Genomic DNA, 22107 nt, shown 5'->3' with positions numbered 1-22107 from the left:
CATCTTTAACTGGACTACTACACGGTGTTGCCCAAAGTTTGCCTATAAAAGTACGTCATACAATATACAATTCATTGATTAAACCACATATTGATTTCCTTATAGAAGTTTGGGGCACTGCTGCCAAATCAAATTTAAAAATAATACAGACCGCTCAAAATAAATTACTAAAAATATTGTTTAATTATGATTACCTAACGCCAAGTGATAAGATATATACAAAAACTAATAAAATGAATATCATACAAACATATACTTACTATACAGCTATACCCATTAGTCATTAGAAAAATTATTAATAAGGAAATCCATTCCGAAATAGAATTAACCAAAAAACACCAGATGCAAAGAATAAAATTAAGACATTCGAATGACATCGTACTCAGCTTACCAAGAACGAACTATGGTAAAAAGCACAAAAAGAGTCTACTATTTGAGGGAGTACAGATATATAATCACCTGCCAAAAAACATTAAAGATTCAAAAACAATGTCTAAATTTAAAAGTCTAATTAAGCAACACGTTAAAACTCTAAAATTAAATAAATAATATTATAAAAAAATATGTATTTTATGTATTTTATTATAGATTTCATAATTAACTATACACATAATTAATATAACTAAAAAGTACTTGCTATATTTATAATTACATAAACTAAAACATAATAAACAAAATAATATAATATGTATATTGCCACATCCAGTAATATGAGATCCATGATGTTATTCTGTGTTTACGTAGTTTTTACTGTCCACCCTCAAAACGAAAACAAAAATTAATTACTAATTAGTTATGATTAAGTGTTGTAAATTGTAATGTTTTGAGCAAAGTTTATAATATTATAATGTATTATTGTAAGCCTGTACACGCGGTACGCTTAGAGCTAGTAAACTGATAATAATTATTGTATATTTTCTCAGTTAATTGAATTGTGTAAGTTCTTATGAGAAATAAATGTCTTAAACCATAAAATCCGTTGCGTAGTTTTAAAGATTAAAGGGAACAAAGGAACATGAGGGAAAAAAGCGACTTTGTTTTATAATATGTACTAGCTGTTTGACCGAGCTTTCCTCGGTATTCGATAAAACACGAATAAAATGACATTTTCCAAAAATGATTCCTAGGTAGATCGATTTATCGCCCCTGAAACCCCCTAAATACTAAATTTCATGAAAAACGTTGTCAAAACTACGCAACGGATATATATTATACTAGCTGTTACCCGCGACTTCGTCCGCGTCAACAAATGTGATATTGATAACAAAGACAGAAAATTTTCTACTCTATTACAAAGACATAGATCGCCACTTTTATGAACATGGTATCATAATTGGACCATAATATCTTATGCAACAACAAAAGAATTTTGAGAATCGGTCCACAAACGGCGTAGTAAAATAAATAGGTAAAACATAAAAAAGTAAAAAATATCCTCCTCTTTTTTTGAAGGCGGTTAAAAAGTAGCCTAAGTTACTCCTTATTACATCAGCTATCTGCCAATAAAAGTCCCGTCAAAATCGGTCCAGCCAATGCGGAGATTAGCCGGAACAAACAGACAGACATACAGACAGACAAAAATTCTAAAAATTGTTATTTTGGTGTCTGTACCGTCTAAATATTCATATGCATGTAGTAAAAAACGGTTATTTCAATATTACAAACAGACACTCCAATTTTATTTATATGTATGTATAGATAATTATATTTAATTGTTCGTTCAAAAAAAATATAAGTTAAGATAAGATAGAATAATGCTAGACTGTCTACGATGAGCTACGCTTATCGTAGACAGTCTACGCAGCATCTACGAAGTGCTACGCCGTAAATACACGTAGAGTTTGCTGCGTATTAGATTGACCTATTGTTTTTTAGTAATTGGGCACTAGATTTGTTTATCATGAGGGAGCCGTACATTTTTTTTATATAAAAAGTATCCTACGTCCCGGAAAATGGACTCAAAGTATCTCCATACTAAATTGTAGCAAAATCGGTTTGGCAGTATACAACATTACGGATTATTGCTTTGATACAAAGATATACTATAGCTTTATAGAAGACCGGCGTGGAATTACGTGTTACATTAAAACGGCCAAGCGTGAGTCATGCATAGCGAAGTAATGGACCTTGTTTCTGTGACGTATTATTCTACGATGCATAATAAATACAAATTTATCTTCTTATCTTCTAATGGTTTTTATATTCAATAGTTCAGATAATATTTTATCTTATCATATTAACTGTGATTTGATAGTCGTCAAGATGTCCTTCCGGGGAACAGACACAGTGTGTGTTATATCTAAACTAGATGACGCCCGCAACTCCGTTGCGCCAAAATTTTTTTTTTTTTTTTATGAAAGAAGGGGGCAAACGAGCAAACGGGTCACCTGATGGAAAGCAACCTCCGTCGCCCATGGACACTCGCAGCATCAGAAGAGCTGCAGGTGCGTTGCCGGCCTTTTAAGAGGGTATAGGGTAATAGGGGAGGGTAGGGATGGGAAGGGAAGGGAATAGGGGTGGATAGGGAAGGGAATTGGGCCTCCGGTAAACTCACTCACTCGGCGAAACACAGCGCAAGCGCTGTTTCACGCCGGTTTTCTGTGAGAACGTGGTATTTCTCCGGTCGAGCCGGCCCATTCGTGCCGAAGCATGGCTCTCCCACGTATAAATTCGTATATCGCGCGGGAACCGTACATTTTTCCGGGATAAAAAGTATTCTATGTCCTTTCCCGTGACTGAAAGTGTCTCCACACTAAGTTTCACCGAAATCGGTTCAGCGGTTTGAGCGTTAAGAGGTAACAAACAGACAGACAGACAGACCGACACACTTTCGCACTTATAATATTGGTATAGATATTAATATGGATTCGAAATCATTGAAACCGATCATCCTAATTCGCAGTGAGATTTGAAGTCTACTTTAATAAGGATGATTAGTTGATAACTTAGAATTAAGTGTCGATAGTAAGAAAGACCTTTATAATTGACGACCTCTGTGGCTCAGTTGGTGAGCGAGTTGGTAGCTCAAGCCGGGGGTAGCGGGTTCGAATCCCGCCGACGGAACAAAAAGTTTTCAATGTTCCTGGGTATTGGATGTGTATTAAACTGGTACCCGTAACACAAGTCCTTCAGGTACTTAGCACGGGGCCAGACTGACGTGGTGTGAAGCGTCCATAGATATTATTATAATAACTCCCACACCGATTTCAGTGACGATGGTTGGTTTCAATGAAACCGGGCCAGTTACGCAGGTTTTTTTATGAAAACTCTCTCTAATCCTTTACTTTCATAACCCAGTGGAACGTACGACATAGTACGACCGACACGATTCAGTAGGCCTACTACGAAACCGTTTTGAGACTCAAACAATCGGACGAGAATGCCGCGTCCTGCTCTAACAACTTCATTTCACATTTGTTAGAGTAGGACGCAACATTCTCGTACGATTGTTTGAGTCTCAAAACCGTTTCGTGGTACGAGCCCAGGCGCAGGACCGACTTTTTACATGCCCATCCGACGCATGGATCGTCTTACTTGTCGGACAATAAGGTGATCCGCTAGCATTGTAATTTGTACCGTCTTAACAAAGTGACTTGGAATGAAAATATTTACGTTTTGATTTAATCTATAATATAAAAACCGGCCAAGTGCGAGTCGGACTCGCGCACCGAGGGTTCCGACAGCTTAAAGGTATTATAGACCTGAGTATTTGGTATGAATTTCAATTTAATACCTCTACGCGTTTATGAGGAAATGGGTAGTAAGTTTAAAATTATTAAAAAAAAATATATTATGTGATGTAACTAAAAATTTATGGTCTTCGTAATTTTTCCTTTATCTATGCTATAAGACGTTGCTTCGTACCAAATTTCAAGATTCTGAGTTCACGGGAAGCACCCTGTAGGTTTTGATTCCCTTGCAAGTGTCGAAAATTTGCGGCATAAACGGCTGTATCTTTTGATTGCGTTGGCTTAGAAGTTTGATTTTTTCACAGCTTCAAGGGACAGTAGACCTGAGTAATTGATATAAATTTCAGCTTCATACCTCCACGCGTTCCTGAGAAAAAGGGTCTTGACAGACGGACGGACGGACAGACGGACAACAAAGTGATCCTATAAGGGTTCCGTTTTTTCCTTTTGAGGTACGGAACCCTAAAAATGAGTCGCTGAATGTGTTGCTAGGCGCAAAACTCGAGAACGGTTGGACCGATTTCGCTAATTCTTTTTTTTTAATATTCCTTGAAATACGAGGATGGTTCTTACGGAGAGAAAAATTCTAAAAAAAAAAAATTAAATTTCCTGAAAAAGTCTAAAAACAACACTTTTATATATAAAAATGGATTTTCAATTGTGTTAGTAACGCTAAAACTCGAAAACGGCTGAACGGATTGGGCTAATTTTAGTCTTATTAGTCTTAAAATATTCATAGATGTCCAGGGAAGGTTTTAAAGTGACACGAAGTTCACCGGGACAGCTAGTATAAAATATATTTGCTAAAACCTACTAAAACTATAAATTATTATTTGAAACTCATAATTAGGTATTACATTTATATTCAAATCAATATTTACAATGTTATAATAACAAGTACACGAATATAATCGAAGCTGATTAGATACGAGTTATTTACGAATTCTGCAGTATTGATAACGACCAATGATGAAAAACTCAAAGCAGATATGTTACTACCGCGCGCGTTGTGAAGATTCAAATACGGCCCAATTGGGTCGTCTGTTGTTTAGTCTGCATCGAGCGCAGTCACGAACGTGCCACGTCTTGTCTTACCTAAATAAATGGAAAATGCCGTCGTGTGTGTTTCGAAAATGTACCAATTATGACTCAAAAGTAAACAAAACACATGGAATCTTTTACCACATGTCTTGATTGCAATAAATACCTCGATTATTTACATTTTCAATTATTTTTTCAAACAATCTGGAAAAAATCGAATATTCGTCATAGCTCAGGTGAAGAAAGAGACAGCGATACGATTCGACGTTTAAAAATAAAACTGTCTCTTTTATGTAAATGGTTTTTCGTATCTTTTGTTTCACTTATCTGTCAAATTTGTCAATGTTTGCAATTTTGAATTTGAAAATTGTTCGGAAGAGATTTAAGGCGGAAAATAGTATGGACGTAACATATCTGTATAAGTAGAATATCATTGATAACGACGCACACTGCCCTGCTTAAAAAACCCTGAAAAAGGGGAATACCAATTTCCTTTTTTCCGTTTTTTTAAATACTAGAATTTATTTGTAAAGGGGAACTCCCCATATATTGTGCATGGGGTTTCCTAGCTTATGATTATATATAATAAGTTATGTTTTTGTCTGCAGCTGCATCCAGTCGTTCCGAAGGCTCTGAAGATGAGTTCGATAGACGGCCAACCAGTGTGTCTTCGGAGAGTGAACTGTCCAACTCTCCACAGGCGCAGGGGTGGATATTTGTGAGTATATGTCTTCACTGGATGTTGCCCGCTCCACTGTTGATCAGAAATTCTTTTCTGAAATCGTATCTTTTGCCTTTCTTCATATCAAATTTCATCTAACAGATACAGTTTCAAAATAATATTAGTAAGAGTACGTTGAGCCATGGATAATAAACAGGAGAATTATCTTATATATAAAATTCTCGTGTCACAATGTTAGGCCGCGTACTCCTCCGAAACGACTTTACTGATTTTAACCAAATTTTATATGCATATTCAGTGGGTCTGAGAATCGGCTACTGGGTACTTTTTATATTGATAAGTGAATTTGTTGAATAAATAATAGTAAATTATTACAACTCGAGACTGACGGCGACCATTGTTTGTGCGACGGGATAGCGATGGACGTTGCCATGGTGAAACACTTATTTAGTCACTTCAATAAAATAATACGGGCGAAATACTTTATAAGGCAAAGAAACGTTTGCCGGGACAGCTAGTTATATTATATTCGTCTACGATTTCCCCAATATGTTGAAATCCTAAAGTTTCGGAAACAGGGTGTTACGAAATATTATACATACTAGATAACGCTCGCAATTCATTTATCGCGCGGGAATCGTACATTTTTCCGGGATAAAAAGTATCCTATGTCCTTTCCCGGGATTCAAAGTGTCTCCATGCCTTTCAGAAAAATCGGTTCTGTGGTTAGGGCGTGAAGAGGTAACAAACAGACAGACAGACACACTTTCGCATTTATAATATTAGTATAAGAGTATAATATAGTATACATACTATGTCTATGTCGAAATAAAATAAAAGATAAGTAAAAAGTAGAATAATAAAGAGACTGAAAACATGTTTTTTTCATCATGGCTATAAATGTAAAATATAGAATGTAGATAGATGTTAAAATACGCCACTGTATTCTTTTTAAAATACGGTTTTTGTTTTAAAAATTATTTCTTTTTATTCAAAGATGCTCGTCAAAATATTAATATTTTTTGCATCTGATAATGCTAAGTAGTACCTAAGTGCGTCTTATAAGGATTCCGTATTTGATCAAAAAACGTCTACGTAACTTTTAAGTTAAGATGTTCGAGTAGAATGTTAAGTTTAACGCTATAGATTTTTTTCGTGTACATAGCAAATTATGAACATCTTAATTGGCCTATTTTTAACCGACATCCAAAAAGGAGGAGGTTATATGTTCGTCTGTATATATATTTTTTTTGTATGTTCAACCATAACTTCGCCGTTTGTGGGCCGATTTTCATGATTTTTTTGTTGTTGTACAGGGTTGAATCCGAATTTGGTACCATGTTCATAAAAGTGGTGATCTGATGATGGGATCCATGAGGAATCGAGGGGACTCCTTGAAATTTGTATGGAAACATATAGTGATTTTGATTTTTTCTAAAGAAGAAGGTAAATGCTACCAAAAAGTAAGACTTCGCACCAGGTTATACCCTGGATCCGAAGGTACCGAACAGAACTTTTGAATCCTTATAGATACAGGTTCGGGGATTTCGGTGTTGTTTAAACAACTGAAAGCATAAACCAACACATCAATTTAATTGATCATTATCATCACAATCATAATTATACCATGGGTCATCACACAAAGACCCAATTGTTGGTACTTTTCATGATATTTACATCGGAGCAGATGTTTTTGATGATTATTTCGCTGTTTGTGGACCGATTTTCAAAATTCTCGTATTGTTGTATAGGATATAATCTTAATTTTGTATGACAATTACGAAAGTGGTGAGCTGATGATGGGATCTATGAGCAATCGAAGGAAATCCTTGAAATTTATCAAAACACTCATAGTGGTTAAAACGTTATTTCTAGTAACATAAACATATGTTACAAATAAGAGAAATTTCATACGAAGGTGTCTCTTGGTCCAAAGGCACTGAACAGAACTCCTCAACCTTTAAAGATGAAAATTTGAAAATTGCAGTATCGCTTAGATAACTCCAAGCATTTACCACAATTTCTCTTACAGTAATATAATATGGATAGTTAATATTCGTAGTGGTTACCTACGCATAAAGCCTTGTCTTGTAGATAACTAAAATCAGTGAAAGGCCTTTGCCCAGCGGTGGGACAGTATAAGCTAATTAAAAAAAAGCATAAAATAGGGTATCCAGGGCTGAAAAGCAAAATTAAGTTCCAACATTATTAACCAGCATGAGATATACATGATTTTGAAAATTATTTTGTTCTTTTAAAGTGTATTATTATACATCGGTACTACGGTTTCTATGTTGGCAATTTGATAATGATATCCATGTGTTATATAGAGTGCTGCTCAAAATTTATAAGGAAACATAATATTATAGTGATTTCGATTTAGTTAGAAGTATTCTAAGCATACGCTACCAAGTAAAATTTTGCTACGGGTATACCATGGTTCCGAAAGTACTTAGAGAACTTCTGACTCTTTGGTTTCATTGTTATTTTGAGAACTGAAAGAATAATAATATGCTACTAAATTTTATTCAACGTAATTCAAGTTTAAGTACTTACAGTGATAGTTTCATACCCAAATCATATCTATCTACAACTGGCACTTATGTATTTACCATTACATAAATAGCTAAAAAGAGTGAAATTATTATTTTTAACAAAAAATTAAAACCGACTTCCAAGGTAAAAACAATAAGAATATTAACTAAAAAGTATTAAACAATTCTTTCTCTAATAGTGCCTTTGACAACTATTTCCAACTATTTCTGTACATATTATAGTTTTCATTCAAAGTAATGATTTTTACATAAATTTCTATGTTATTAAAAAAATGTTTAGAAGTAAAGTAGAACGCGACAAAAGTGTACGGAACTGTATATTAAATGGTCCAACTCGCGCTTGACTGTTGATAACAAATGACGAACAAATTAATTCTTCGCGTGACGCGCGCGATAAGATCACATAAGGTAAAACCCGATTCGAAGATTAGCAGATTAATTAATATTTAATACCATTGGATTAAAGTATCTGCGGGTTTCGGGTTTTCCAATTCGATATTTTTTGGAAATTTTGGGAAAGAGTATCTAATAATCTATACTTACTATCCTTACTGAAAAAATACTGCGATTTACACAGGCGTGCAAAAGCTTTTTGAACGTTTTATTTTTTCATATTAATACGCGAGCTTTTGTCATACATTTTTTTAACAAATAAAACATTACAAACACTACAACACACACACTAGGAGATTTTGATTGACAAGCATATACACACGAATTGTACTCTTTTTAATGGTTGAAGTCTGTTATCAAATTGTAAATAGATTTAGTTTTTTTATTGAATCTTAAATACTGCATTAGACAATAATTATTACACGGCCAGTCTGTCATCATTTGACTTTATTAATCTGAGCCTGTCGCAAGAACTATGTATAAATAATAATAAAATCAATATTTTGTAGAATATCAATAGAAAATTGACATTTGCAACTTATAATTTAATTTTTTATTTGAGGTCGAATTTCGACCATTGGGCGATCTCTACTTGTTGATAATCGTCTACATTATGACATAAAATTCTTTGTCCTGACATGCATTTGGAGTCAAGGCACAGCCAAAAGAATTTTAACATAAATTGGTAGGGGTCCTCGCTGTTCAAAACCTGTAGCCAAGACGTTTTCTTTATCGCCTTGACATTAGACGAGTCGAACGGCAACTTCATATTATCGAACGCTTATATCAATTCCATACACTTTGATCGGCAATTCTATGAAGAACGACAAAAAAGGTCTTGGCTAAAGGGCCAGGCTCCAGATTTATTAAATAGGCTTTTTTCATAGACGTTATGTTCGCAAAACCGTTGTAGAGAACTATAAGCTTACATTTAGTTTTCTTTCCAGGTGAAAAACGACTCGGACGCCGCCCTAGAGACGGTAGAACAGGCCATCGACGCGGTCTGGCTGCGGCCACACCGGGGCTCCGCCCTCGCGCGCTGCACCGAAGCCCTAGCGCTCGTCATCCGAGATGTGGCGCACGTGACCCCGCACAATTGCGCCGCTGTGGTGCGATGTCTGCGCCTGCTGGCTAAGGCTTCGCTGGCGTCCGGTGAGTGGCGATGATGGTGGTGGTGGTGATGATGGTGATGATGGAGTTGATGATGATGATCATGACATTCATGCAAGGTTTTAAATGAAGGTCGTGAAATCAATAAAAATGTTTATTAATCGATTGACCCGCACTTGTGATTTATCGTGTCGGCCCACAGGAGTAATGAACTCTTGAACTCTTCCTACATAGATTACCGATATACCAAAAGATCTGGTACAAATTCGAGTCATCCTACCCATCCGGATTTCCGGCATCAACAACAGTGCCGGCTGGTTTAAGATTCTACTGTTTTCATCAGACTACCAAATGAGGAGGTTCTAAGTTCGGCTGGGGATATTTCTAATGTATGTTCAACCATTACACCGACGTTTGTGAACCGCTAGAGACCAAGGCTGGGTAAACGGGGTGTAGGTCGACCTCCAACTAGGTGGGACGACGATCTCCGTTTAGTTGCGCGCCCATGTTGGATGCGAGTAGCAGGAGATCGGCCATCTTGGCGTTCATTGAAACAGGACTATGTCCTGCAGTGTACGAATATAGGCTGATTTGATTGATTGATTGATTGATTGATGTAATTGTGAACTGCATTTTTTTAAATTGTGTAACGCAAGCAAATATATGCTGTCAGCTTATTTTAGATGCCAAAAGACGAAAGTTTTAATAAAATATGTTCTCTGTTGCAGGCAAATCCAGCAAGTCCCGAGACGGTCGCAAGTCTAGGCCGAGCTCGGCGCGACGACGCGGCTACGACGAGTCCAGCGACGAGGAGCTCGACTCCTCGCACATGGTCAGCATTCAGGTAGGGTGGGTGTGACTATAGAGCCGTCAGAGGTGGAGGGAACACTATGTGGTCACAATTTAGGGTGCGGGGGAGGAGCTCGACTCCTCGCACATGGTCAGCATTCATGAAGTTAAGATGAGTCCACACCGCCGTTTTTCCATACAAACGTTGTCCCCTGTTTCCTCCCTGGATAATGCCGGTAGAGTTATAATTTTTTTCTTGAATATCTATGGCCACTAATACAATGTCCCTATGTTTTCTTTTTTTTCTTAATTTAGTTAATAAAAAAGATATGAACGTTCAAAAACCCAAAAAAATGGCCAGATTTTCCTCTGTGTTCCAAATACCCAGAAAACAATACTGGCTAGAATATATATAATTATTATTTTTAACAAAAAATTAAAACCGACTTCCAAGGTAAAAACAATAATAATACGAACAAAAAGTATTAAATAACTCTTACTCTATATTGGTGCCTTTTTCAGAATTCGTCTAAATCTCAACTATTTCTGTACATACTACTGTCTTCATTACTTTGAAGTCGGTACCAGCTAATTTTATCGTGAGTTCAGTCAATGTCAGAATATCTGAAGCTTTTAGGACTGGTACCGACTTCAAATAATGAAGACTGTAGTATGTACAGAAATAGTTGAGATTTAGACGAATTCTGAAACAGGCACTAATATAGAGTAAGAGTTATTTAATACTTTTTGTTCATATTATTATTGTTTTTACCTTGGAAGTCGGTTTTAATTTTTTGTTAAAAATGATAATTTCACTCTTTTTAGTTATCTACAAGATAAGGCTTTATGCGTAAATAACCACTACGAATGTTAACTATTCACATTATGTTACTGTAAGCGAAATTGTGGTAAATGCTTGCAGTTATCTAAGCGATGCTGCAATTTAAAAACTTTTATCTTTAAAGGTTCAGGAGTTCTGTTCAATGTCTTTGGACCAAGAGACACCTTCGTATGAACTTTCTCTTATTCGTAACATAATATGTTTATGTTACTAGAAACAACATTTTAACCACTATGAGTCTTTTGATAAATTTCAAGGATTTCCCTCGATTGCTCATATATCCCATCATCAGATCACCACTTTTGTGAACATGGTACCAAATTCGAGTTAAACCCTATAAAACACAAAAAGAATTTTGAAATCGGATCACAAACGGCTGAGTTATCGTTGAACATACAAAAAAAAAGATACAGCCGAACGTATAACCTCCTCCTTTTTGGAAGTCGGTAAAAAGTACTTAAATTTGTTAAGTTTTGGAGAAGAAATCAGCGGACAACGAATCGATGATTTTCTGTTCTCTTATTAGAACTTTTGTCGTGTTGTCTCTATCGCGCTCTGCGGTGGGAGACTTGAGATTGGTGACACAGCAATACATTTTTAAATACCTATTTTCAATTTCTCTAGCCCTTGGTGTATCCTCTTAAGACTTTACGCAACGAGGTAACGTTGAATGTTATATTTTCAGCTTCTGGATCTGATGCACACACTTCACAGCCGCACGGCGCAGATATTCAAGTGGTGGAAAGACGAGGCCGATCAGAATCAAGGTAGTAAATAAATAAATAACTCATAACTTGAGTAACGGTCTTTAACAAGTTATCAGTTGATTCCTAGGCAGATGGGGTACCTACGTAGTTTGGTCGCGTTACGTCAAACCCAACCGACAGATCACAATAATTTTTAACATTGAATTGACACGATCCGACCAAATGACGTTGGTCTGTAAACTGCCAAGGAATCAATTTATTTTTTTATGAAAGAAGGGGGCAAACGAGCAAACGGGTCACCTGATGGAAAGCAACTTCCGTCGCCCATGGACACTCGCAGCATCAAAAGAGATGCAGGTGCGTTGCCGGCCTTTTAAGAGGGAATAGGATAATAGGGGAGGGTAGGGATGGGAAGGGAAGGGAATAGGGAAGGGAATAGGGGAGGGTAGGGACTAGGAAGGGAATAGGGTAGGGGATTGGACCTCCGGTAAACTCACTCACTCGGCGAAACACAGCGCAAGCGCTGTTTCACGCCGGTTTTCTGTGAGAACGTGGTATTTCTTCGGTCGAGCCGGCCCATTCGTGCCGAAGCATGGCTCTCCCACGTATAATTTCCTTGATGGTACATATGAAGCCTGCTTAAAATTGAAATCAATAATTCAAAGGTTCAAAAATACAATTTCACAGATACTCTTGCGTTAGTTTGAGTAAAAGCTAAACGAGGATTAAATATTTATCTATTATCTAATATTATTAAATATTGAGATAATTAGATAGATAAAAGATATTTATCTAATATTAAATATTATCCAAACTGGCTCAAGTATCCGCCTGAGCCAGTTCTGTTTAAACAGTGTTCATTAGTTTTCTTATGTATTTAGAAAGTAATGAAGTTAAAATATTTTTGTGTTATCCAGGTGCAGAAGACTATGACCTGTGGGAGGTGGCCTGGGAGCCGCTCCTGAAGGGAATTGCCGAGTTCTGTACTGACAAGCGGAAACAGGTTAGTGGAGCCTCAGAACAAATAAAAGACACAGTTCTACAAACCACATCGGTTTAACATCGTATCTCTTCAACCAAACGTAACTGGTTTCTTAATAATTTTATTGTAAATATTTTAGATACATATTATAATATTTTAAATGTTTAAAAAAGAAAGAAAATTGTATCTAATACTAATTATCGTGTTAGATACAATTGATGAAGATGTTCTGAGATCGTGATAGTATGGTTATGCATATCTATATATATAAAACTCAAAGGTGACTGACTGATTGACATGGTGATCTATCAACGCACAGCACAAACCACTGGACGGATCGGGCTGAAATTTGGCATGCAGGTAGATGTTATGACGTAGGCATCCGCTAAGAAAGGATTTTGATAAATTCCAACCCCAAGGGGTTCAAATAGGGGATGAAAGTTTGTATATAATAATACCTCTTAACGCGAGCGAAACTGCGGGCAAAAGCTCGTTATAATATAATTTGTTTTGTAGTGTAGACATTTGGAACTTAGTGCACAGTAATCAACCAAGTTTTGTTGATTACGGAACCCTAACCAGCTGATTTTTTGTATATTGGTAGGTTAATAGTTATTTAATTTAAGAGTAACCTTGTCCTACAAATAAAACAATCCATATTTTAGGACCATCAAGTCAAAGTATGAAATCCTTTCTATCTCTGTTAGCTACCACTTTCGAGTAAGAGGACAATTATGAATACTATTGTTTACGATCTTATAGGTGGCGAATAGCGGTATAGCGTATCTCCAGCGAGCTCTGCTGGCGCCGGGTCTGAGCGCGCTGGGCGGGGCGGGGTGGCGCGCGTGCGTCGAGCGCGTGCTGCTGCCGCTGCTGGCCGCGCCCCCCGCGCGCGCCGACGCCGCTGCGCGTGCGCACACGCTGACGTGCAAGGTATAACATAGATACATGACCTTGATGTTGTGGATGCCGCTGATCGCGTATCTCCAGCTAGCTCTGCTGGCACCGGGTCCGAGCGCGCTGGGCGGGGCGGGGTGGTGTAAGATCAATGCAAATTGGTCTTTTAACTTTCTCAATGTAATCAGTGTCAGTTGTTGACTGACTGTTACACATCACGGGCAAACACACTTTCTCATGTTATATATTTAAACCTATAGTATGTATAATCTAATATCCTTTACCTCAGGTGTTCCTGCAACACGTGGGCGCTCTATCATCGTGCGGCGACGGCGAGGGGGGTGGGGCTAGCCAGTTCGCGGCGCTGTGGGCGCGAGTGGCGCGCGCGCAGGCGGGCCCGCTCGCCGCGCCGCACGAGCCGCTCCGTGAAGCCGCGGCTGAGTCACTTAAGAACATGCTGCTTGTTATGCACTCTGTGAAGGTATGTAGATTATTACTGAGTAGGTTTAGAGAATGTTGGATGTAGGGGGCGGGGAGGGGGGTGGGGCCTAGCCAGTTCGCAGCGCTGTGGGCGCATGTAGCGCGCGCGCAAACGAGCCCGCTCGTCGCGCCGCAGATCCGCTCCGTGAAGCTGCGGCTGAATCACTAAAGAACATGCTGCTTGTTATGCACTCCGTTAAGGTATGTAGATTGTTAATTAAGGCGTTGTGGGGATGTTGGATGTAGGGGGCAGGTATAGGAGCAGGGCTAGTCAGTTCGCGGCGCTGTGGGCGCGTGTGGCCCGCTCGCCGCGCTGCGTCGCTCAAAAACATGCTGCTTGCATGCTGCTGCTTATGCCCTCTGTTAAGGTAGAGATTGATTCATAAGAACACGGTAAACCTACGTGAATTAGTCGAGTTATGTCAATGTTAGTCGTGATGTGTCGCTTTTGATTGCGACTAAAATTCAACGTAATGCCATAGAACACCATTCCGATTGTAAAATATACAATAGCTCTAATAGCTAGAACTGGTGTTTACATAATAATAGAAGTGCTTTACTTGGTATAGTAATTAAAAAATGGCAACATCGTAGTGTCATCCCTTTTTTCTTAGATTGATTTGAAAGGGATGACACTACGATGTTGCCACTTTTTAATTTCTTCACGTTTTTGACAGACTATACTGTACAGTGTAGAGGATTTTTTTTTGGAATAAATTTCAAAAGATTTATAAATCACTTTTTTAAATGTTTTGAAACTATTTTAAAAACTAACTTAGGCTACCTTACCAGCGATATATATTTTTTGAATTTATTTATTGAGTGTATTTATGTAGTGAGTAACTACAATGTATGGAACAATTTCAGATCTTTACGACGGGCGACGAGTACAACGACCTGTGGTACCTGACGTGGGACATCATAGGAGAGTTCCTCCCCAACCTCAAGCAGGAGCTGTTCCCCGATGGTGAGACTTGATACTTCATTTATAACGTTTGTAAACTGTAGGCCTACTACGAAACCGTTTTGAGACTCAAACTATCGGACAAGAACGCCGCGTCCTGCTCTAACAACATCGTTTCACGTTTGTTAGAGTAGGACGCGGTATTCTCGTTCGAGTGTTTGAGTCACAAAAAGGTTTTGTGGCCTAGCTGAAAGGACCAAGTTTAACGTTTGTAATCTGGCTGATGGATGGACACAAGATGGACACCGCCGCCGCGGCCGGCCTAGAAAAAGATGGCGCGATGAGCTGGAAGCATACCAGCCAGGCTGGCCAGCGGTGGCACAGGAGCGAGTACAATGGAAGACCTTGTGGGAGGCCTTTGCCCAGCAGTGGGACAGCATAGGCTAGAAAAAAAAAATCTGGCTTGAAGGACCAAGTTTAACGTTTGTAATCTGGCTCGAAGGACCAACTTTAACGTGTGTAATCTGGCTCGAAGGACCAAGTGTTACGTTTGTAATCTGGCCCGAAGGATCATGTTTATGATTTGGGTCTTTGCGAAATTGGAGAGGACAATCGGCATATACAATTATAGCAATCAATAACGTAACACGTTATTGAATATTATGCCGATAAGGCTACTCTGTACATACAACATGTGCCTACATACATAGAATTATGGCCATATTTTTTCTGGTTGCTCAATTATTTCCCAAAACCATGGTTGTTTTTTGTCCATAAATATTCTTTAAAATTATTTAAAGGCCTACATATCATTAGGAATTTCTCATTGCAGTGAACGACAACAGACCACAACAGACTATTCCCAGTCATTTACAGCCGTCCATTCCCATCGTCCCCACCATCGTACCACCAAGCAACCCCATTCCTCCCCAAAACTTACCCCAGAGGTCCACAGCACAATCCCCCAACATATTAGTGGGGACAGCAGCCCAGTCACCAATGGTTCCCACCATGCCCCAGATTCCGACATCCCAGCCGGTTCCGGTTTCCCAACAAATACCGGTTCCCCAACAAATTCCAGTTTCCCAACAAACGCCGATTCCTCAACAAGTTCCCGTTTCACAACAAATTTCAGTTACCCAACGAATTCCAGGTTCCCAACAAGTTCCAGTTGCCCAACAAATTCCAGTTGCCCAACAAATTCCAAACCAACAAACTATTTCTCAACAAATCCCCATTCCCCCTCAAATTCCATCTAATCAACCCCTCAGACCACCACCAAACAACGTTCCCTATCCCACGCAAATTTCCACACCGCCTCAAATTCCCAGCCCACCTCAAGTGCTCAACCCAACACTTCCAGCAGGAATAGTGGCTCCTATCCCCATTAATCCCACCAATCCCACGTCTGGGTCTTTGCCCACGGCTGGGACGGTGCCCACGGTGCCTGTAAGTGGAATGGTGCCTATACGGAACCCGCTATACGACCAATCGGGGCTGACTTCGTCTGTTCTATTGCAGCCCTTGAATGAGGTAGGTTTAAAAAACGCGCCCAGTTTTAAAGCCCATATTTTATCAGCTATTGCTAACTCTGCGTAAAGTACATAGACAAGGCTTTATTTGAACGTGGGTGACATTGACGGGAGCGCTGCTGGTAGAGGAGAACTGTCAAACACATGACAAAAATGACGTTTTTCTATGATAGAAGCGTTTAGTTCCTTTTCTCGCCAAGTTCAAATAAAGCCTTGTCGAACTGTATGTTGCTTTTCTTTCGTGTAAGGGGCAAATATTTTTTCCATTTAGAAACATCACAAACACCTTTGCTCCCTAGCGCATTGTCACTTTTTTGTGAAAGTTGGTGGCATAGATAAAGTGACTTATATTCAGAGATGCATTCATTTTTCAAAGTTCAGAAACGGAATATTCACCCTGTATGTGAAAAACGAAATAGAAAACATGATAAATTCGAGGTTCAGCATGTAATTGACGCTTAAGACAATGTAAAAATGACTAAAGTTGAAATTTTATTTACAATTGCAGATGATATCAACGCAAATATCAATACAGACCCAACAGCCACAAATATACAGAGCTGAGGAGACGCAAAAAACTGAAGACCGCTCGGAAATATACGACGAGTACATATCCAACCCCTACAACATAAAAGACATACAAGACCTGGATCCAAAACCGTTGCTGCCCCAAAAGTCATATAGTGCAAATGTCACCCCTATGCACAGTAGTAATAAAGCCCAGTTCGGTTCGACGGACAACGTTAGGCAGGACTCCAGTATTTTCAATTTCGCGAATTACTTTGGAGCCAATATCCAAGACCAGAATTCGGAAGCCTTCGAAGCTTTGATGTCAACGCAAGAGGGATAGCTGGACCGAGATATTGGCACGTGGTTGTAAGGGATAGATGTATTAGAGCGGGATAGACGTAGTTACAACAGAGATAGGAAATATGACAAGCACAGGAACAAACAAGGAAATATATGACATGGTGTCACAGTTTTCGACAAGGACAGAAAAGTAAGACAAGGACAAAAGTAAATATCAATATTGTGAGTTTTTTGTGCGTATCTTAAGCTTTTAAAAGACTATGTAATGGTTTTAAAAGTAAAGCAAAACGTTTTATCAGCATGTAAAGTTGCCAACTTCTCTCAAATATAGCCATCATTTTATTAAAATGGCATTTTCGACTGTCGTAAGTCGTTACTTGGCTTGTTTTTATTCAATAATATTTTTTTTGCTAAAGAAATTTGTAATGTCCTTTTTACTGCTCTACATTCTTCATTGACTTAAAATCTGATTACAATGATAAACTGTCCTAGTCTGTACTGTAACTAAATTACAATAATTATTACGGCTGTTTTGGCGTGCGGCAAAAATCGGCACTAACGCCGCCATATTGTAAAATGGCACTTAAGTGCAATAATGGCAGTGTCACAGCCGACACTAATATGTCAATGTCATATACATATTATACAAGTTTCAATTTACATGTGGCCGAAATAAGAGCTAGCGCTGGCGTCATTTTGAGTGACAGCTACATCGCATCAACGGCCGATGACAATGTCATCCTCAAGTGTGAGTTCCGAAATCAAACCCAGTATATTGGTCACTGCTTGTACGTCTTGAATCCAACGCCATATTGTACTTGTGCGCCACTGGTACGACAAGTGTGACGTATATAAAAATACGTGTGGCACTCGGGAACTGCCGCGGTAAAGCTACTGCATAGCAATAGCTAGGCTACACGCATACGGCTAGTCGCAAGCGCAAAAACACCGTACCGAATTCTGCCGTACTTAGACCGAAATAAAACGATGTTAGGCAATTTGTTAGGTTTATTTTTCTTATGGAATTTCTTGAGTCGGTCGAAGCGCTTAAAGCGCGTGATAAAAGCTATGCAATAGCTTGATAATCAATAAAGTCATATTATACGTTTTCAGGCGTATATTTTGGAACGAATCAACAGTATTCGATCGATTTATGACGTCCATAAATACTGCCTAGTATACTGGCTTTTATTTCAGAACTTACCCAATATGTCTACGTCGGCCTATTTAATAGTGTCATAAAGTGTTTTAGTTAAATTTATAATTTAATATAACGGTAGTTAAGAAATTTAATATAATTTAATTTTGAAAATATTTCAGTCGTCCAGAAATTCGTAGCTTTTTGGCAGTATTTTAACGAATGAATTGAAGTGTTTTTGTATTTATTTATCTTTTTGTTTTTATAAATTATTATATTTTTATATTATGTTTACTAAATTAGAAACGAAATTTATGATGAGGAATTTCGTAAAACAAATTCTTCTTTATTTTCAAAACTTTTGACGGCAACTGTACTCTGTGCTATTTTTATTCATAAAACAGTTAACAACTTTTCTGCTTTAGACCATTTGCGTTGAGATGGCAAAAGATAATACTAGAACAAATGTTTAAATTGGTCAATTATGACGTTCCGATAAACCAATGAAAGAGGCCATTTTGTCAATTTTGTTCGCTACCATCTTAACGCGAATAGACTAAAGTACTTACTGCACTTGTTGAAAATGTACATTGTACATAATATCGTAATTTAGTACAGAATTTAGAGTTTATGTTAATGTAAATAGAATTCAGAAAATCTGTTCTTTACTGTTCTTTAACGGCATCCAGAGCGACGGCGAGAAATCTTTAGACATCCATTACACGGTAGGTTTTGCTGTCATGACTGCAACTGATGGATAACCTACCATGTAAGAGCGTGACAGACGGTTGCAAGAAGTTGATTGACGAAAATCTGGATATTTTTTTGCTTCATGCAACCATCAGTCACGAATTTTGAGTAAGTGTTGTCACATCTGAAAAGATAGGAAAACAATTATTAGAAACGTATACCTTTGAAAACTTTGGCTTTGACTGACATAAAACTGATGAGAATTGAGTAACCGTCTACAGTCGGGGCAATTTAATAGGCCACATTTGACATCTGTCAGAATAATCTCCATAGTGAGGTAAGCTGCTTAAAAACATCGACCAAAACGAATAAATCGATACGGACTTGAAATAAAATATTTGAATTTTATATGTTATTTATAAAACCAAAATCGAATTCCTGTCCTATTATTACTTTTTCTTTTGTAAATTCAAGGAGCAAAATAAGACAAGTACATAATTTACTAGAAAAATTGCATTTATTCACTTGAAATATCAAAACTGTTAAATTTCGTATTATCATTATTCATTTCACATGAATATATGTGTTACTTTTCACAACGTGGTTATGAATTTATGGGGATATATCGTTACAACTAATCAATGCATCTGATTCTACTTATTCGCTTTCGATTTTTAGAGTAACATCCCTAGAGTTTAAAAAGAAAAAAGGTCAGCTGACGTAACATTGTACCGACGTTCAGTTCTTTAAATCATGATTTGTTTTTTATGTTAAAAATTGTTTATCAGTGAAAATAAATAGTAAAAGAACTCGTATTGGTTATGTTTATAATAAATATGTAATCGTTATTAGAAAAAGTGAATAAATTGTGCAGTAATAACAATGACAAAATATTTATTTTTTTATGGCGTCGTTACAAGGCTACCAGGCTCAATTTTGTTGAACTGTCAAATGTGGCCTATTAAATTGCCCCGACTATAATACCATTCGTCAATCCATCAGTCACCATCAGTCAAACATAATTCATGATTGGCGGAATTTATTGTCGCTTCCATGAGCGTGTAATGGGTGCCTTACAGAGTGAAGGCGAAGCATATAATTTTTTGTAGCAATCTGTCTATTTAAAAAATATAGTTTAATATTTAGTAAAGAAGACAGTGTTCATATTTTCGCATAATCAGGGCGAGCGAAGCGAGCCCTAGTATATCCCACAACCTCTACATCTTGTGGTACACTGTACGAAAAAACTATCACGCCTTTTGATTTTTTGTGCTTTAACACAGTAATTTAGTACACAGTATAGTAGTAAAACGGCGATAGTAAAACTGTCAAATTTATTTGACAGTTTCCGTCGCCAGGTTAAGTCCATCGTGTCGAACATCTGTGTGGCAGTTAGCACACTTGCCAGTATGGGTATCATACAGTTTCTTTCATGATATTCAATCCATGATTAACTTTGGCCAAGGCTACATGAATGCAAGATGAATTACACGATAAAGGCCTCTGGATGCCCGTCTATAATAGTCAGTTAGTCACTTATACTACATTCCAATAAACATTGTAATCTACCTCTAAAGATGGAGCCTAAATGATTTTTCTTACTACAATATTAATTGATAAAAATATTTTGTAGCATACTGATAGCTCTTTTGCGATATTTTGTCTTTCAAATTAGCTGTTCCTTTTTGTCTGTACTTCTATCGCCATCTATCTATAATATTATTTTTACAGTATCTTCAATATAGTCACGATCACCGACAGATGGCGCTCCGTGATTCTTTTGTTAATATTGCATCAAGTATCATTTTCTTCGATCACTCATCACATATTATAAAGATCATTTTAAATTAATATTATGATGCATTTGTTTGATTTCGAAGATTGTATATTGTCATTTCGGCTCTAAACTTTAGTGTTAAGAGTTCGGGTGCCATCGCAGTTTTCATACAAACGTAATACCAAGAAAATTTCCCATACGAGAATATTTATCATATTTGAGTTATTATTCAGCTTGAAACGCCTCCGTGGTCTAGTTGTTAGAGCGTCGCTCTCGACTCCGGAGGTCGTGGGTTCGAATCCCGCGTTGGAAACATGTTATTTCCAAGTTTGGTTAGGACAATGCAGGCTGATCACCTGATTGTCTGACAAGTAAGATGATCCATGCGTCGGATGGGCATGTAAAAAGTCGGTCCTGCGCCTGATCTCTCGCCAGTCGTGTCGGTCTTCCGTCCCACTGGGTTATGAGAGTAAAGGAATAGAGAGTGCTCTTGTGTACTGCGCACACACTTGGGCACTATAAAATTACTCCTGCGTACCTGGCCTGGTTTCAATGAAACCGGCCACCGTCACCGAAACCGGTGTGGGGAGTATTATATTATTATTATATTATTCAGCTTAAGATAGTAATTACCTAGGTTCCTGTACAAAGATTCACTGCGAAATATTTATATACCAAAAAATATGAACGATTAAAATGTAGTATGTAAAAACATATTACATATTGTACAGGAACCTAGGTAATTACTATCTTAAGTCCCAATTTCACCAACGTCTGTTAGTGTTAACAGCTTGTTAAAATGTCATGTCTTCTCTTTCATTCATATGTAAAATGAAAGAGGTAACGTGATACTAATTCCAGCATTAACTTTAACAGTCGTTGGTGAAATTGGGCCTAAGCTGAATAATAACTCAAATATGGAAAATATTCTCGTATTGGGAAATTATCTTGGTACTTATTACGTTTGTATGAAAACTGCGATGACACCCGGACTCTAACTTGTAAGTAACATTAAACATAATATGACTTAACCAGGGTTACTAACGTTCGGGACTAGTTGATGTAAATTGTGTAATTAATGTTTATTTTG

General features: G+C 37.7%; 1 protein-coding gene across 1 annotated transcript in view; it reads left to right on the top strand.

The window, feature by feature from the left end:
- The window catches only part of LOC121735225 (Golgi-specific brefeldin A-resistance guanine nucleotide exchange factor 1), a 42731-nt gene extending 24741 nt beyond the window's left edge, over positions 1-17990 (top strand). Inside the window, exons 21-30 of the mRNA XM_042125970.1 lie at positions 5339-5448; positions 9308-9512; positions 10199-10314; positions 11786-11867; positions 12725-12810; positions 13552-13722; positions 13976-14167; positions 15034-15133; positions 15903-16603; positions 17111-17990. Coding sequence (XP_041981904.1) covers positions 5339-5448; positions 9308-9512; positions 10199-10314; positions 11786-11867; positions 12725-12810; positions 13552-13722; positions 13976-14167; positions 15034-15133; positions 15903-16603; positions 17111-17452 — 2105 coding nt within the window. The 3' untranslated portion in view covers positions 17453-17990. The remainder of the gene's footprint in view (positions 1-5338; positions 5449-9307; positions 9513-10198; positions 10315-11785; positions 11868-12724; positions 12811-13551; positions 13723-13975; positions 14168-15033; positions 15134-15902; positions 16604-17110) is intronic.
- The last annotated feature ends 4117 nt before the right edge of the window (positions 17991-22107 follow it).

The sequence above is a fragment of the Aricia agestis genome, chromosome 17, assembly GCF_905147365.1.
Source record: "Aricia agestis chromosome 17, ilAriAges1.1, whole genome shotgun sequence".
Taxonomy (NCBI): domain Eukaryota; kingdom Metazoa; phylum Arthropoda; class Insecta; order Lepidoptera; family Lycaenidae; genus Aricia; species Aricia agestis.
Note: the sequence above shows the minus strand (reverse complement) of the source record. Positions and strands in the feature narration are given on the sequence as shown.